Below are 18,511 nucleotides of genomic sequence, written 5' to 3' on the forward strand. Positions count from 1 at the left end.
CGATTTCTTAACGAATTTATTAAAAAATTCATCGATCGGAGCGACAAGCATGTCTAAAAAATACCGCCATTCAAATGTTGCCAACGAGTGAATTTTTTCTTTCTCATGTATCAGCGATGCGATACGGCAGTTGTACAATTGAATCCCTTGTTACTCGGACGCAGCGGCAAACTTTAAAATGAAGGTAAGAGCTTCCATCTGGTGCCGGATCGAAAATCTCTCACTTCTCCGATCCTGACGAGTTTGACGAGCTGCTTGAATCCGAATCGGATCCGGACGAAGAGTCAGACGAGGACGAAGACCCGGAACCCTTCCCTACTCCTTTTTGGACCTTGTTGTCAGGGCTTCTGTTCCTCCTTCTGGGAGGTGAAGGTCTCTCTCGGCTTCTGTTTGATGGCTTACTGAAAATACAAGATGAAAGCGATCAGCGGCACAGGCAAAGTTACATGGGACTGTATCCAGAGGTGGACAAAGTAGTAATCGTTAGAACTCAGGTAGAAGTAGCATCATAAATTTCTACTTGAGTAAAAATAGAAGTTGAGATTTTCTAGTAATAAGCAAGAACTATTAGCTACAATCTAGTTTTGCATAAATAACTGAAAATAATAGTACTCTAAAATCATAACTACATGATTAAGTAGTGCTATTAGGCAAAACCAGCTGGGGCATTATGAAAAGTAGAAATACTTGGCTACCAAACGCCTGACCATAGACGTGTGACAGTCTAAATCAGGGGCGGGCAACTTCTCCAGTCGGCGGGCCGGATATGGGGAAATTAAGTACTTGGCGGGCCGGATTCCTGAATCGATACATCGTATTTAATGTAAATTTTAAGTTTGAAGCATAGAAAACAAAATAGTATTCAATGAATATTAATGTAATGTATTTCAATAGCTGTTGAAGTCAATGAGACATCCGTGGTCGAGATCAAAGTTGCGAACAGGTGCTTTGAACTCTGGCTGCATGTCGCACACAAGAAAACAAAGAACTAAAGATCACTATTATTTGTGTCTTGTGTCCAAAAACAAGAATGATTAACCTACAGTCATTATAATTTGACGTAGTGAGCAATAGTGGAGAATAACGGCAGACTGTAACCGTGGGCCCTATGTTGCGCACCCCTGGTATGATGTATACACGAACGAGGGCTGGGGATTTTTCCAAGATATCAATTCATTACGGTCGAGTACATGCGTAAATGCCAGTAATGCAATCATTTTCGTGTTGACGAACTTACGTGAAAGCTCCACTCTCGCATTCTACTCACACACACACACACACGCTACAGAATAACCTACAGTCACTATAAGTTGACGTAATAAGCAAGTAGTGGGGGATTGCGGTAGACTGTGACCGCGGGCCACATTATCATGTACGACGGGAAACTCTGCAGGCCGCTCAAAATCACGTCGCCGGCCGTTTGTTGCCCGTCCCTGGTCTAAATGGACAGGCACACACGCAGCCGCATACCCACCCCGCTGATTGATCTTGCCTTGCCGGACGCCGATCATTTGTGCTGTCTCGCCTGGTTCTGCTTTCAGGCAGTCTCCGACCAGGACTGCGTGCGGGCCGGACCGGCGCTCTCCTGTCGGGCTCTTGTCGAGTCTTGCTCTTGTCTTCCTCCTCCATTTCCCGACGAATCTTATTTCGAGCCTCACGCCTTTGTTCCCTCTCCTTGATTCGTTGCTCGATCTGCAATGCGCAATGGAAGCATGCATTCATGAATTTCATGAAGAAATGCGTTCCAGTGGCTTCCGAGTACCTGTTCATCCGTCAGCGGCAGCCAGTAGATGCACGGAGTCGCTTTGGTCTTTCGGAAAAGGTCGTCGAGGAGCTTAGCGGGCTGCTCGTCAATCTTTGGCTCTGCAAGATCAAAACAGCTTTACTCATCATCAGGCGTGCACCCAGCCAAGAGAAAAGGGGGGGGGATTGGAAAATTTTCCAAGGTAGCAACGATTCATTAAGGATAAATACATGCATAAATGCAGATAATACAAGGATCAGATAAGCTTCCTCATACTGGCAACTTGCGCGTTCGATGTATATTATACAGGCATAAGCTAGGCCAGTGGTTCCCAACCTTTTTCGACTCATCGCATTCTTTTTAAGTTCAACACCGATCATTGCCCCGAAAATTTTATGAACCGAAAAATGGGCATACGAATTTAAAAAATAAAGGTCATTCCCCGCCGTGACTCCAATATAGCCGTTTTAACGCGTCATCTCCCCCTTTGTTCATTTTCGCCCCCTTCGACCTTTTCGCCCCCCTAGACCGCCAACGTTGGGAACCACTGAGCTAGACTTTCGCAAGTTCCGGTTAGAAATCAAAGAGAAACAAAAATTTAATTTTAATTTGCCCGTCATCATATTATAACATCATGTCACAACACAACGGGAGATGAGAATTGCTCCAGCTCGTGTACAAATGAATACTTGCTAATTGGCAACACTGATGCTGGTCACAAGTGATATAAATTCAGGCGGATTCGACTTCCTCATGTTGTGCAAAGCAGAAAAATTTGAGCATGAAACGCAACAGCGCCCCACGCTACAAATTGAAAATGAGCCAAGAAATATTGAAGCTATTCATTGTTGATAATCATGTAGAAGTAGATGTGGCATCGAGAATTTGAAAAAGCTGTTACCGACCGCCTCTGAAAACAGAAAGGGGTTCTGACCTCCCAAAGCCCCCTCTGAGCACAACACCGTACCTTCTTTTGGTCTCCGCTCGCGTCGTGGCGATCTCTTTTCTCGTTCCTCGACTCTCATCATTCGGCGGTGTTCGGCTTCTTGGTCGAGCTGTTGCAAAACAACCCATGCCGTCTCACGTACTTACGACGCTAATCCTACCCACAAACCTTGTCTCTATCCCATTCTCTCAAAGGAGCGGTCTTTTCGTCTCTGCGTCGACGGTCTCCGTCTCGTCGATTACGGTCTGGCGATCTTCTCCGGTCGTCACGACGACGTTCTTCACGCCTGGGGGGCGACGGGTCCTTATCCTGCATACGGATAATCGTGACACACCGCTACGGGCAACTACGCGACAATTATTAGTAATTATTCATTAAATTTTTCTCAAATGCACCTTGCCTGTCGTGCAGATAAACTTCGAAAGGACAAGACAGCTAACCACAAAAAAGTGCGCCATTGTCAAAATCAGACCCGGGCAATGTACTGCCATTGAAGCGATTCTGAATAGCCCGCAAAAAGATGCTTGGAATTTAAAACATCAATACTACTTTTTAATGTTAATGTGTGAACTAAAACAACAGGCTGTACATAAACTGAAACTTTATATAGATTTAATTTGGAGTGTGTTTATTCGTTGTTCTGGTATTCACAGTGTTTTTCGACTACAATGGTCATTTACACAAGGCCGTTATTCCTTGTTATCATTCCTTATAGCTCGACTTGCACTGATGGTTCAGAATAATAGTGGTCAAAATCACTGTCACTGACTTACTGGGCTCAATTTAGTGACCTTATATTGCGCGAGTCGGTTGCCAACCCTTGCCCAAGAGGATTCCAAGAATTATCAAGATGTCCCCGTACAGTATTGACCACCACGATATAACATCACAAACACTAACCCGTCTACGAGGAGCTTCGTCTCTCCGCTCTCTGTCCCGATCCTCCCGTTTACTCCTGGCCTCTTCAATTTTAGGCGCCTCCTTCGTCTTTTCCTCGTGTTTAGCCGAAATCTCTTTGCTCGCTTTCTTAAAATCTTTCAGCAGCGGCTGGATGGGTTTATCCGACCCGATGTCCTTGATGGTGTTGGCCTAGAGAAAAGTGTGACATTAGCAACTGAAGACAGCGTCTTATTGCCAAGTGTGTTACCCTGTCGACATCGCAGAAGTCTACCGATAACGTTTTCGGATTGGACGCGGGCCAGTTGATACCGTGCAGACATCTCCGAGCGTTCATTGCGTCTTCTTCAGTCACGTACTGGAATTCAAATTCGTGATGACTCTCCAATTTAGTCAAGTAAGTATATTCAACATAACATCCATCGCCAGGATACATATAGCGTATCTCAACTCGAAGACTTCACGAATGCCTCTTATCCACAGTCATCAGCATGCTAGAGGGATTCAACCAGATTGAAAAGTAAATCTGTTTAAATCCCTTTAGTCAAACTATTTGATAAGATGTCTTCGAGTTTCAGTGTATTGCGCAGTGTATTGTATTCTTGCAATGACTATTGTGATGAAAGCAATCTTCAAGTTCTGTACCGGAACCACGAACTAGCCATTCAACTTAGTACACTTTTACTTTTTAGGAGTGCTCAGGAAGTTTTTGCCTATTTTTACTACTTTCTGTTTTTTTTTACTATTAGCACGTCTACTGTAGGGTTTCGTAGGAAAATACTCAATTATTATTGTTAAGATATTGTCACAAGAACCGAGTGAAATAACCATTGTATCACGGCAACTGAAGATTCTACAATCTACATATTTGCAGTGGCATTACCAATTATACTTTAGTCACGTGTATTCATCAAAAGTGACCAACTCCGATTAACCGTTACAATCAGCGACCAGTTGACGAAATCCACTTTTGGAAGCTAGAATTCTGCTAGTTTGGACATGCATGACTACATATCACTACTTTTACTTATCTCAAGCCGCAACATCGACCAGCTCTGATTTTAATAAAAAACAATGTGACATAGACTTACCGTGACGAGACAGTGCGACTTGATCTTGTCAATCCAGAACGAGTTCTCCTCCACTTTACCCAGCTTACCCAGGAAATTCTTCAGCTGCGGCAAGGTGAAAGGCCGGACCAGGTTTCTGACGTGTACGATCTTCGAGACGGGATACCGCGCCGGGGTGACATCACGGGCTTCGGGAGGGGGCGTGGGCTCCTTCTGTGTCGATCTGTTCACCGACACGCTGGTCTTAAGAGGCTTTTTCTTGACTTCCTTTTTCTTTTCGCGGGATGAGTCGGCCTGCAAATGACGCGATACAATCTCAATGTGGATTAGGGTAGAACACCGGTGGGGTGGGTTAGTCAGCACTCACTTCTTTATGGATGCCATTTTGGTCCGGTTGCGAAACGACTCTTCGATTTCGAGACTCTGCTTTCTGCTCCACTTTGCGCGCAGACTTGGAGGTGACAACTATAAAGTTAACGGCTTGAATTGTACCCTTTGGCACTGGCGAGTGACATCATTATTAGTATCACTAATAATTTTGAATAGATTGTGGTCAATGAAAGTACACATAACCACCAAAATCTAGGTTGGCAGAGGTGCATTGAGTCGATATCTAAGAGAATCTGGTATCATGTTGAAATCTGGATTAGGAATCAGGATGGGAATCTAAAATCCAATCCAACGAGCATTATTGTTTATGACTAAACTCAGCTTGTCTAATATGTTGCATCCTGACTGTTGTTGTTAGTGGTGTTCATGGTGTTTTTCGTCTACAATGGTCTTTTGTACCATTTACACACTCTTTATTATGATTCCCTTGCTGCCGACTTGTAGCACGGCCCACTTTCAGGCATTTTTAAGACAAACCTAAACACTTGGCCAGAGATTCTTGAGCTGGACCTAAGCCGGATTCGAACCCACAACCTGCTGGTGTTACAGCTATGGTTCATTCCATTACGCTATCTCGCCAGTCATTACGTTGCATTCAATTTGAAAGCTTATCATTTGATGAGCTTGTTCAAACTAATAGCGAAAATACCACATACAGGAGCATCAATACAAGACTGTAACGTATTTCTGAAAATTCACTGCTGATTTTACAATTTCGAATTTTAAGGCAATCCAAAAACAGAGATGGTAGTACTGAAAATATTTCACATCCGCTTATCTCCTCAAATCCATCACCAAAACAGCAAAACACCAATGCGTCGTCTCATATAATAACCTTTTCTGTTGTCATGTTGTGTGGTGGCGCGTTGCTGTTTGTCCTCCCCACCAGAATCTGCCTCCACAAATTCCTCCACGACAACTTCCTCCTCCTCTACGATTTCACCATCCTCTTCTCCGTCCTGCCGCAAAACAATCGACAATAGCCTGCGAAATATTTCCAATTTCCGAAGAAATTAGATTTTTACCTTGATCTCTTTACGTTTTAGGGGCGCGGGACTCGTTTCCGGCGACTCCTCCATCACAATGTCAATGATCTCATCCACCTCCTCGTGCTCCTCTTCCTCCTCCACCAATTCTCCCGGTTCCTCTCCGATCTCCTCTTGTTCGTCGATGGCTTTCTTGATTTCCTCGGACTTGATGTCAATCAGGTCCTGCACCAAAACGACACATTTCACCATTTCAAAATGTGCTTGCACGCAGTAGGCACTTTTACTAACGTGTGACACAGCACCTCAGGCGCAGCCAGCTGAGAGAAAAGGAGGGAGGGGGAAAACAAAAGGGGGAGAGAAAAAATTTACAAAACAGACAAGGTTGCAAGTTCTAATTGATTAATCTGCATAAATCTATGTACTACAAATACGCCAATGCAACAAGGATCACATAATCTTGCTCATATTAACATCTCTATACGCATTGACACATGCCAGTGTAGTAAAATATAGATTTGGATCAACTCTATTCAATTCAGTGATATGTGAATAATGACTTGATCACAGAGCAGGTGAAGCAAATCACAAACAAATTTCGGTGCACATTTGATAACCAAATGTGGGGGCATAATCTAGTACAGCGGTTGGCATTATAAAATCATTACAACAATGTGCAAATATAATAATCGGTCAGGTGTATAAGAACTAAGTTGGGTGAGGTGTAAAATTCAAGATGACTCGACTCCCTGAGAAAATTTGCATGACTTTAAAAGTTTGGAAGTGACTTGAGCCCAACCCTGATATCTAGTCCAGTGGTTCTCAACCTTTATGTCTTCGCGGACCCCTTTTGGGCCGTCACGGACCCCCGACGTTTTAGATCAAATTCAACTCAACATTCGCACAATCATCATCTGTCTTGTGCAAATGATAACTGTAGGGCTAGTGATAAAGAGCAAAAAAATGACTTTTCTTTAAAATGACATTCTACTCATGTAGAAATTGGGTTGACTTTTATTATTTCAAAGCGAATTCTGCAACTGCATTTCTTGAAATACGTGGTCGTGCCATGAAAATCCGCACCCTCGATTTGATATGAACGGATGCTGATAATCCATTTAGACCAGTGATGCTCAATTTTTTTTAAACACGCCCTCCCCCTCCTTTACGGTAGTGAAGAATTTCGCGGACCCCCTGGAAATGCTTCGCGGTTCGGTTGAGAACCGCTGATCTCGTCTATATAACGATATGGAATACTACCTTAATGAGATCAGAACTGATATTGACGTTCTCGGTACTGCTGCTACGACCTCCCCACTTGCGTTTAGAAGCCTTCGCGGTGTCAGTAGTCTCTGGGATGGAAATGAACGAGTTAGATGTAAACGTTCATCAGACAGCTCAGGTTGAGAACTGCATCCACTTACTTCGGTTCAGGCTGATTTTTCGCAAAGGAATTAGCGGCTCCTCGGGTTCGACAATTTTCTAAACAAAATACAAACACACAGAGTTACTACTTGAATACCACGACGTACAAGTTATTAATCCGCACACTGCTCTAAAATTGTACACAGAACAAGCCTACAGTTAATAGTGAGTGGTATTATTTCTATTTCGGAGATATGGTCTTCGTATTTCCTCGAATAACAGATTATGTCAAGGCAGGACAGGACCGTTGGTAAATATCCGCTTTTGTTAGCTTAAAACTTGAAAAATGTAAGAATTCGAGATAATGGCAAATAAGCATATTTTGAAGCTTACAGCCTGAAAAATATAGACCACGTTCAGCTCAAATGGAGTGTATCTGTTAAAAAGCAGTGCACAGACATGGCAGCGGAAATTGAAAAAAGACATTGGAATTTTCAATGGATTATTTCGGAATGAGAAGCTGCAACAATGGGATTAGGTTGTGGTGGAAGGTTACCTGGTCGCAAGTCGGGAAGTTACCGTCAACTATTTTCGTTTCGAACAAACTCACCAACTGCCGACATTGTTTGCCCATGCTAAGAGCAGAGCGGTCACAATTAGCAAATCCTTATTCTACTCTGGATTCACAAACATTTGGCGCGATTGCGATGATTGCCGCAAGTGAGAGCGGAGATGACGACGTAGATTCGTTTTTTTTTTTCAGTTCTATCGCAGAAGTTGCGAGAAGAGTCAGTCCCAACAATGCGTTCATAGTTCAGAAAACACTGCAGACGTTGCAGAGTGACGTCACGTTTGCATTGATGACAAAACTTCCTTTCTGCGTCGCTTGTGAATTGCATTCAAAGTAGAATCGGATGCGAAGTAACTTTTCCCTTTTGTATTCCTATATCCAAAGACAGTTTCGAAGAAAGTTCGAAGTTTGCAGTGATGTTATAACAACTGCATCAGTCGATGGTTTTAGTCTTCATTTTGTAGATAAGTAGCAACTTTATCGTGGATACATCAGCCGTACGGAATTCCTGGCTTTTATTTTCTTGTCCAAATATCGTAGCTTCACAGAGTCAAACAGGCGGGCGTAAAGTTTCAGGGAATGAGTGTTCGTATTGGCATGATGAGCGTGAGCAGCAGAGCACAGGTTTTGTAGTGCACGTAACTATTTATGACTCAGTCCACGGATTTGTTAGAGGTCATTTCCTCTCTCTCTCACACAGCGACACTCGTGACACCATCGGCAATTGCAATCGTGTAACGCGACACTTGCTCGTGTTTTATTTCCAATTTGCAATCTCGAATACCATCCGCCTTTCCATAAAAATGGAGATATACAATATAGCATCGAGTTGCACACAGGAGACACGAATTTCTCACGCTCGGGATTTACTGCGTTGTGAAATCATTATTACTCACCTCCGCCACGGTCTCTTCCTGCCTGTCGTCGATCTTTTCATCATCGGCCGGAGTCATTTCTACTTCGGAGCTATGATAGAACGGTGACAAATCAATCTTCACGTAACAATATTACCAGGAGGCCTACTACTGAAACTCTTTCAGGGCTGTTCAAAAAAATATATTTTTCCTGACTAGGCGATTGAATCGTTAGGTTGCCTTAAAACAACGACGCACACCAAATTTCAATTCATTCCAACCGGTAATCGCAGATTTCTAAAAATGCAAACTTTTTCTCTTCACATTTTTCTGTCAGTCACATGAAATTGTTGCGCTGTCTTCAAAAACGATGCAAAACAAATTTGACTTATTCGAGTTTTTTGATAATTGTTGGATCATCTATCAAGTTGTTCATATTGTCAAGAGTTTTTTAGGAACTTGCATTTTGTTTGCATTGTAAATGTTTGTGCTGTCAGTGAACTTATCTTCTGACATTTTACAGCTTGTAGCTTACTTCATAGGCCTACCGCTGTAGAGACGGCTCATTGTGAATCATAAGCGGTCAAATGAAACAAACGGTTGCCCGACATATGAGCATGCGACACAATGGAAAACGACAGTTCAGCATGGAACAAATCAGCATGCGTCACTTCAGCATGTGACTGTATAACCCAAAAACTTACCCTAACCTGAAAGATAGCCTAACCCAACCTAACCTAGCCTAACCTAACCTAAATCCAAACCCTAACCCAACCATAAATCCAACCCTAACCTACCCCTAACCCGTAATTTAACCCACATGCTCATGTGTCGCATGCCAAATTGTCGCATACCGAAGTCTCGCATGCTGTAATGTCGCATGCTCATATGTCCACGGACCGAAACAAACATGGTGTTAGGCCTATGCTATTGCTCAACGTACCGCAATATCCTAGCTCAGTGGTTCTTAACCTTGCCGCCAGCGCCCCCCGAGGGGCGCTGGCGATTTTGAAGGGGGGGCGGAAACGCTCAGGGGGCGATATGGGGGGCGCTGGGCTCAGGGGGGCGGTATGGGGGAGCGCTGGAGAAAAATGGCTTCTCAGTAGATGATGTGGTGATAGGACATATCCTTAATGAGTATTCCGAGCAAATTAACACCGAAAACTCCGTTACATATAGCCTTCTAAATACATATAGGTTTAATTGTCCATGGGCGCCTAAATGACTGACACCGAATGTTCCTGTCTTGGCAATCTGAACCCCAGAAGACGAATTCCATCTGGCAGGGAGAAATTATATGTCAGTGAAGAAATACAAATCTGAAATCGTGTGCGTCTTTTAGTTTAGTACGATTGCGCGACAGGGATATTCCTGTTGGGCGATATCCCCGTTGAGCGATTCTATATTTTTTGATATTGCAGACAGGGGTTCACGAAATAACATCATGCAACGAAGTCATACCAACGGGTTCGCCCGCCCGAATATGTTTAATTATTAGTAACAGGCCCTACAGTTTCCAAGAAACCTCACAATGTTCGCTTTAAGTTTTGATGAGTTTGCGCACACTCAACAACTCACTGCGCTGACCCCTGGACAACAGTGCGTAACGACTAATGTAAAAGGTAATAACTTCGGTTTTGTTGTGCGCAACGTAGATTTTCTGTGCGCAGAGACCGTGTCAGCACTGCGCACGTACCCAGCTTAGAGGGAACATTGCACCTCACCCAGCTCTGCCGGTAAATGTGTTTACGAGAGCAGAGAGAGGATAAAAATTAATCTCAATTTACATGCAATTCCCGATGATATTGACCAATTCACTCATTAATTAGTGAAATTTTTTGCGCTTCGCGCGACTAGGCGAGAATAGCAGCCTCAGTAAATGGACACCCAATGTAGATACCTAACAGGCTTTCAGCAAATAGAGAACAGCCTAATGGGGGTCTGGGAGTGAAGTCCCCCTGAAGCTTGGTTTATCACCCGATGGGGGCCCAGGACCAACGTTTTTTGTTTGGGGGGGCTGACAAAGTGCTGTTATGGCCCTGGTAACGAATAATTGTACCTGCGGGCACGCCCGAATATGTTTAATTATTAATTACGTGCCCTTTATCTTGCTATACAACAGCTCACTCAGTTTATCGCGACTTATATATGTAATTACCACCTATTCATTCATGCATTATAGAAAATTTTGGTACCTAGGGCGACCAGGCCACACAAACTTTGCTGACCATCGAAATCACGATAGGGGGTTCGTGGGGGCGAAGCCCTCAGAAGTTCGGTTTATCACGCTATGGTGCGCAAGGCAAATCGTTTTTAGGGGGTTGACGAAGTGCTGTTACGGCCCTCCCTCTTACTCATTGTCTTTATTACATTCCGTACATTATGAAGTTGGGGGGGGGGGCGCTGGTGCACGATAATTTTTGAAAGGGGGCGCTGGAGGAAAAAAGGTTAAGAACCACTGTCCTAGCTGAAGCAAGACGGCGTGGGCATCGGTTCTTATATCAAGAAGTGCATGATGAAAATTTGAGATGTAGACAACATTGTCAGAAGAACGAAGCAACACGGTGTATCACCAGCAGTGTACGCACATCGCACAACATCAAAGTTGTCAGCCAACAACTGCTGCTGTTGAACGTTCTTTCTCCATTCTTGGCAAGCTACTTGATAAAGACAGACACTTTCTACCAGAGAATGTACGAAAGTAACTATTGTTGTAATTTCAATTATTTCAACCATAATGTGTGATGTAAACTACTGAAATTCTTCATAGGTTCAGATTTCGATGAAATACAGTTTTTTCATGTAAAAATTTGCTTATATGTCAAAAACGTTGTTTCAGGCCAAACTACAGACAGTTCCAACGAGAAATGAAAAGAAGTAGTACAATTGTAACATTGTGAGCGAAAACACCTAATTTTCATACAGGCAATCACGTTTCTCGAGGTCAAAAAATGTCAACATCTTGTTCTTCAGGTAAAAAAATCACCCTCGTAATTGTTCATTTGGCGCTAGTAGCAAAGATACATCTTGCAATTTTATAAGTAGCCACCGTCCGTCTCAGAACTTCACGTTCTACATTCACTTGAGCTTTTGACATGCCTTGGAAATCACTAGTTCCACTTGTGTATAGAAATAGAAGGCTCTACCACTACTTGCACCAACACAGACTAGTTGGACCACCTCCAGAACTTACGACCAAATAGCCTCTAAACTACGGATGATTTTGTTTTCCGCATTATCCCAATCGGTATCGATCTAGTATATGGCAGTGTTGGGATCAAGTCACTACCATGTAGTCACGAGTCATTTTGAGTCATTGCACATTTTGACTCGAGTCAAGTCAATCGAATTTCGAAGGTGACTCGAGTCAAGTCACTCGATTTTTGGAGGTGACTCGAGTCAAGTCAAGTCAAGTCACAATTCAAGTCAAATTGCCTTTTCGAAGTATGAGGTATGATTACGTCCTTGCATTTTGCTATCTGTTAGAGTCAAATATACACGCAATTACGCACTGTATCGCTCACATATTCGTAGAACTGCAAAACTACATAAGTAATTGCATAGCCTCAGTTTACAGTTACCAGCCAAAACAGAGAGAAACGAATTGATAAGATGCAATACATTATTCATTTACAAATTAATATGATACAATTCGAGCCAGCGCCAATGGCTGAGGACTATATAAACTATATTCGAATTCAATTTCAATAATATAAGAGGTTTGGTTAAGCTAAGAACAGAAAACAGGAATAGACATTTTGCTACATCACTTTACGATACTAGTTAACGACACAGTAAGATGCAAGCTTCGATCACTTCGTTTGCGGTCAATATATTTGTGAGAGACAATGGAGGCTCAGTAAAACGCACGATCATTGAATGATTGGTCGCTCTCACGGGTGACACCAGGGTTTCGCGAACAATCCGAATATACGGAAGATACAATGATTTTTATCGACACACATTAGTTCATGACTTGAAATTGACTCGTGAATGAAAAAAGTGACTCGAGTCAAGTCATGACTTGTGTCATCCCAATACTGGTATATGACAAGATACTAACCGAAGTAGCACCTCAATAGTAACGAACTGTGTAACTAGTACTCAATGACAGACGAAGCTACGGGGTCTTGGTGAACCACCACTGCAACAAACCTGACTTGCGCCTTCTCCACGGACTTTTCCACGCTCTTGCTTCGACTTTTACCGAGCGGTTGACGCTGAAATGTACTCGAATCGTAATCACAAACGTCGCGATTCAATCCAAACGTAGCGCAGCGTACCTTGATGCGTTTCCTTTGCTTCTTATCTCCGGTCGATTCCTCGGGATGGGCTGTCTGCTGCTCGTCAGGCTCCGGTGATTCCTGATCAAAAATGCAGATACTGATTAGCAGCTTACAGGATTCAAACTTTGAGAACACAAATCTGGCAGTAATACAGCACAATATTTCTGTTAAGTTGAAACAAAATACTCAGTACTATATGGAGAATGCCAATTACAGAATGTCTAGACTCTAGATGATTACAAATCGTGAGCATTCGAGGACACGACCAGCGATGGATGGATGGCAGTACCAGACCAGATAATTCTCTTCGTCTAATCAGACTACGTATAGCAGAATGCCACTAATCTAATTTGCTAAATGTTTCTTTGCTCTAATTTGAATCCTAATCTAATTTGTTGAATGTTTCTATGCTCTGATGGCAATTCGAATCTAAGTGTTTTTTTCTGAAAATCCTATAGTATTGCAGGCTGTAGTGCAAAACGTGCCAAGCTTGCTGCACAGACATTTCTCATTCTCGTGCTTATGAAAATGTAATCTGGTTTGATATGAACGGAAAGTGATTAAATTTACAAGTGTTTTCCGAGCGCGAATTCAGCGATTCTAATTCTAATCTTCAAACACCTGCGCGGTTATAATTCCAACCTAGTTTGGAAAAAACTGTGTTGCCATACTTCTGCTTCTAGAATGTATGGCCATAATTCTAATTCGAATGTAATTTAGAAAAATTAAAAATTTTCTAGTGGTCCAAGACTGTGAAGTACCTCTAAGTTAAGCGAGAAAATCAGCAAAGATATGTATCTCCCGAACTTAGTCTGTTATAAAACAACCACACCACACATCGTACCTTCTTTCGTTTTCTGCTCCGTTCCGGCGAATTCGACGACTGCTCTTCTGGTTTTGCATCCTTCTGGAGATGGATTCTAGACGCATAAATACATGATAAATTACACATAGACTCAAGAACAACAGAGACTCGAATCTCCTACCTTCTTCCAGTCCTCTTCACCTCGTCTTCCTCTTTGCTTTCGTCCGCTTGCATCTGAAAATAGAAAAACAAAATCAGATAACGTCATCCTGCAAAACATCGCCGGTGCTCCGTCTCACCTCCGCTTTGTCTTGCGTAACTCCGTCGTTTTCATCGTAATCCAGTTCCTCTTCTTGACTTACCATTTCGTCGACGTCCACGACCGTTTCCTCGGTTATCATTGCTTCGTCTACGGCCGGTTTCTCTTTCTGCAACGAGAATGTTATCTGTATATTTATCGTGCGCATTGCAAGTATATTGATAGAATATGGCAATTGATTGAAAAGAAGCTTTTCCGGGTTCATCGAGTGCGGATTTGTTTTCCAATAACAATGATCTGTATTTAAAGAGGTTTCAATCAAAGGTGACCAGTATTGAAGTACTTGTACTTTTTGCACTGCTTACGCAAGTGTTGATGTTTTCAGGCTACTTCTACTTCAACAGTTTTCGATGCTAAATTACTTACTTTACACAGTTCGGCTTTTGTACAGTAGGAAGTAGATTTGGAATGATTGGTTTTGATCGCCGAAATGCGAGTGATATTATCACATCAGATCAAATTGCTGAAATATCCACTGTATCATGATCACAACATGATCAAGTTTTTCATCAGTCGTTTTGCAAAGATACACCAGTACACCTTGCACTTTCTGAAGAAGCCCACCTCCGATTAACAACTAATAGTATGCGACACTTCCGACCCAACCTACTTTTGAAAACTAGCCTACTAAGTATAGTACTTTTCAAACAATAGGGTCCATCAAACACTAGGTGTTGCCAGACTTTGGGTGTTAACCGACGTTGTTCCGAAGTTTTAATTCATCCTTTAACGAGCTCACGGTCCAAGTAGAGAACGCTGTAGCCATTATTTAGTCGGGAAAGCAGCCTACAAGTTTCTGACAACGGTATCGCGTACGTAACAACTGCGGTTACCACCCAAAGTCTGGCGACACCTAGTGGGACCCTATTCATTAGCTACTTGTACTTGACTAGAAATTCACGGCAGTACTTCTACTGCTACTTGAGTAGCCTTGCTGACTACTTTGCTCGAAGGTTTTAAGGCACTCACAGACAGCTCTAAAGTAGCCTGCAAAAATTACCACTGGTTCTGTAATATCTGACGACAGGACACAAAACTGGAATATTTTTGTCAAATACATAAAAGCACCTAAAAACGGCTCATTTCAGGACGTAATACGAATCACGAATAACATCCCACAACCATTGCCGGAGAACTCCTCAAAATTTTCGTCCAGATGTGCTATTGTTTTACTTCCACATAACTCACCTCCGCCGGTTCCTCCACCTTTTCTTCCGTTTCCTCCACCTTTTCTTCCGCTTCCTCCACCTTTTCTTCTGCTTTCTCTTCCGTTTTCTCATCAACAACACTTTCAGAAGCATGTACCGCATCCATGCTTTCCTGCTCGACTTTCTCCGGCTCGGCTGTCTCCTCCACCACTGGTTCTGGAACAGGTTCTTCTCGCGAAACCTCTTCGCTTTCCAACTGAGTGCTGTCTGCCGCGTGAACTACGCTGCCGGAATTTGTCACCACGTCGGACACATCAGCAGAGGCTTGACTCGCAGAATCTTCATGTGATTGAGCAGACGCTTCATTATCAGCTTGCTTACATTCGTCTTTTTCTTCCTTGGCTGAATCGCGATCCTCCCCGTCAACAATGTCTTCGACAATTTCTTCTTTCTCAGCCTTCTTGTTGCCCGCTTCCTGATTATTAACGGGCGGTTTGTCATCTGTAGTCGGTTTGACCGTTGCTTGAGCGTCGCTCTCCTCTTCCGTGGTTTCAGTCTTGCTGCCGCGAGATTCGCTTCTGGTTCCGCGACGACTTCTCCTTTCCACCAACGGCGAGATTACATTCCCGGTCTTACTCGAGACGCCGTCGTCTTCGGAATCGGCCTCTGACGTCGACGAGACTGCTAGACAAAGGTGTGTTGTCGATTGCCGTCAATAGTAGATGGATTGTTTAGCTCAAATGGGTGGATTGCATGGGACTTTTTTGACATCGCGGACCAGTAAAACTACAAAACATACGACAGGTGAACTTTCAAAAATAAAATTTACCCTGAATTTATTTACGATAAACCTATACAACTCAAATGTGATGTTGGACACTTCATTTAATGCTCCTTTATAACGATGATATTTACACAAGGTTCCATTGAAAGACAAGCGACAAGGACAAAAATGTATAACATCCGATCCCTATAACGTAAATGTAATATGGGAAACTTCATTTGAAGATGTCTTTTTGATACTATGTGGTTCTATTGAAGTTTCTGCGACACCAAACGTACATAACTGGGCCTGCTTTGTTTTTCAAGTCCACTTGCCACTTGAGTAGGTATTGCATCTAGAGTGAGCAACATAAACAAATTTTAACACATAGCTAACGAATCAGGTATGAACAATATTTTGGAGGGTTGATGGAGACGCATTCCAGAAACAATCCATTGAACCTCTGATCAATATGCCTGACACAATGAAATGGCACTATGGCAACGGAAGCAACACGTGCATTGATCGATTGCTCAAGTCGACCAAACTAATTAAATACTCACATCTGTTGCTTGCACTCTTTTGAATCATTTTTCTTTGATTTTCCATATATTGCTTTATGAAGTCATTGTCACCAGAGTCATCCACGATCTACAAACCATACAACATTTCATGAGAACGTCACCATATCCATTTACTCAAGCGGATAGTAGCATTAGCGTGCATTGTAACAAACATCGAGGTATGCTTTGTAACGATTCACTCCCAACATAACATGACAGGTGAACAGTGGCTACAAGGCCTTGTCAATTCACAGTCGGATTGGAATTCTTCTTGCACAGGTAATTGAACGCAATCTAAATCTTAATTGGAGAAAGCATTTGTTGAAATAATAGCCATTCTGCTTCATTAACAGAAATATATCCTCATATTTCATAATATATTGAGGAATATTGTCAAAAAATAATGTGGATCATCAGTTCACCACTTCTCTCAAGGCTAACTCCTGTACTCGAGTAACCCAAGTCTGGCTAGAATTGTTAAGCTTGCTCTATGAACTTGGAACTTTTACTTACAGAAATTAAATAGTAATGCCTCTTTATATCTGAGTAATGTCAGTAATCATGAACATACTAATTTATCAACTTCGGAAATAACCGATAAGTTAAAATTAGTAATAGATTAATGGGTGAGAAATAAGTAAGTTAACATGAACACGCGCAACTTTCACCTCGGAGTTTGGCAACGATCCTCCAGCAGGAGAACTTCTAGCCGCTTTTTGAAGGTTTTCAAGCTGAATAGTCTGTCAAATTATTATATTTATCCAATAAATAAACTAGAGGGTTCAAGAATGCAATAAAAATGCATCTTACGGATTTCAGCCTCTTTATCAACGTATTCTTGTTCCCACCTACGGCCACATTTCTCTCCTTGCATGCAGCTTTGAGCTCACTGACTTTGAAGTCCTTGAGGCTCCTCCCATTTAATAAAACTTCTTCAGACATGTTCAATTGTCTGCTTCACCCTTGCTAATAGAGAAACAGCTACAAAGGTAAATACAACATCTAAAAATAACAACTTGATCAGAGTCAGCATTATCCATCAAGAAAAATGCTATTTACAAAATAACAACATAACCAGAATGTATGTATATAATGTATTGTTTGAATTGGTGGTATTGTGTGTGAATATTTTACTCTGTGATTAAAGTATATAGCACATGCTGGGTTAGTGGGTTTGGGATACAAATCAAGCATGAATGAATCTGCAATCTGCTATCACCATCATCATCATTGGTTTATTAGCAATTTTTACCAGTTCAATACACCACAAAAATGTGATACAATGATAAGATAGGTAGGTGTCAAAGCGATTAGGAGTATAGTCTATGGATCAGACACCCACCTTATTGGCCTATGCGATGCGAAGAGGAGGCATGCACACTGAATGAAAAGTAGAAGACATCATTTTATATTAAATGGCAAAGGTCCCGAATCAAAATATGTGGGCTAGGTTCGCTTGTGTTACGGGCTACGCTAGCCGGCTAGCTAGAGTAGGGTTAGGTTTTGGAGTTTCATCGGGAAAGACATGTGCTGCTTAGCGGTGTCAGTACGACAAAAACGGGCATATATAAATATTACTGTGCGGATGAATAATGATTTATGCCGCGGCAAACCAGATTAATTAATCGAAAGATTTCGCCGAACGAAGTTAATTGATACATTTAATCGAATAACCTTGTCTTGAATAAAACAACCCGTGAGTTCGCGACTGAAATAGATCGTTTGCAATCCCGAATCCAGTAAACTTGTATTTCTAAACAGCCCAGCCGAACTCTGACGTCATCAAACTAACCAACTTCCATTT

General features: G+C 42.3%; 1 protein-coding gene across 5 annotated transcripts; it reads right to left on the bottom strand.

The window, feature by feature from the left end:
• LOC145441381 (uncharacterized) lies at positions 1–17,739 on the bottom strand. Of its 5 annotated transcripts, none has more exons than XM_080319229.1 (23): positions 17,518–17,739; positions 17,376–17,447; positions 16,708–16,795; positions 15,482–16,065; positions 14,214–14,360; positions 14,096–14,148; positions 13,954–14,029; positions 13,107–13,187; positions 12,979–13,043; positions 8,866–8,935; positions 7,458–7,515; positions 7,294–7,385; positions 6,073–6,258; positions 5,883–6,006; positions 5,025–5,122; positions 4,679–4,951; positions 3,838–3,945; positions 3,591–3,779; positions 2,859–2,999; positions 2,712–2,799; positions 1,763–1,863; positions 1,475–1,692; positions 1–401 (listed from the first exon to the last, which is right to left on the bottom strand). In XM_080319229.1, exons 1-23 carry the CDS (start codon positions 17,647–17,649, stop codon positions 221–223), a joined length of 3,225 nt encoding a protein of 1,074 aa, XP_080175355.1. In that variant the 5' UTR covers positions 17,650–17,739; the 3' UTR covers positions 1–220. The 5 variants fall into 5 exon arrangements, with proteins under 5 accessions (XP_080175355.1, XP_080175354.1, XP_080175353.1 ...); XM_080319228.1 differs by having other exon boundaries at positions 14,214–14,342; positions 15,422–16,062; positions 17,518–17,738; XM_080319227.1 differs by having other exon boundaries at positions 14,214–14,342; positions 15,422–16,065; positions 17,518–17,738.
• Positions 17,740–18,511: the final 772 nt, after the last annotated feature.

The sequence above is a fragment of the Botryllus schlosseri genome, chromosome 6 (assembly GCF_051294905.1).
Source record: "Botryllus schlosseri isolate E-star chromosome 6, Bs_hap1, whole genome shotgun sequence".
Taxonomy (NCBI): domain Eukaryota; kingdom Metazoa; phylum Chordata; class Ascidiacea; order Stolidobranchia; family Styelidae; genus Botryllus; species Botryllus schlosseri.

Bases quoted from the DNA above. Each gene is read 5' to 3' on its own strand.
- LOC145441381 (XM_080319227.1), bottom strand. From the start codon at position 17,649: ATGTCTGAAGAAGTTTTATTAAATGGGAGGAGCCTCAAGGACTTCAAA. The intron at 13,044-13,106 runs GTACGCTGCGCT...AGTACATTTCAG, and splicing joins AGCAAAGGAAACGCATCAAG to CGTCAACCGCTCGGTAAAAG. The intron at 4,952-5,024 runs GTGAGTGCTGAC...CGTCATTTGCAG, and splicing joins AAAATGGCATCCATAAAGAA to GCCGACTCATCCCGCGAAAA.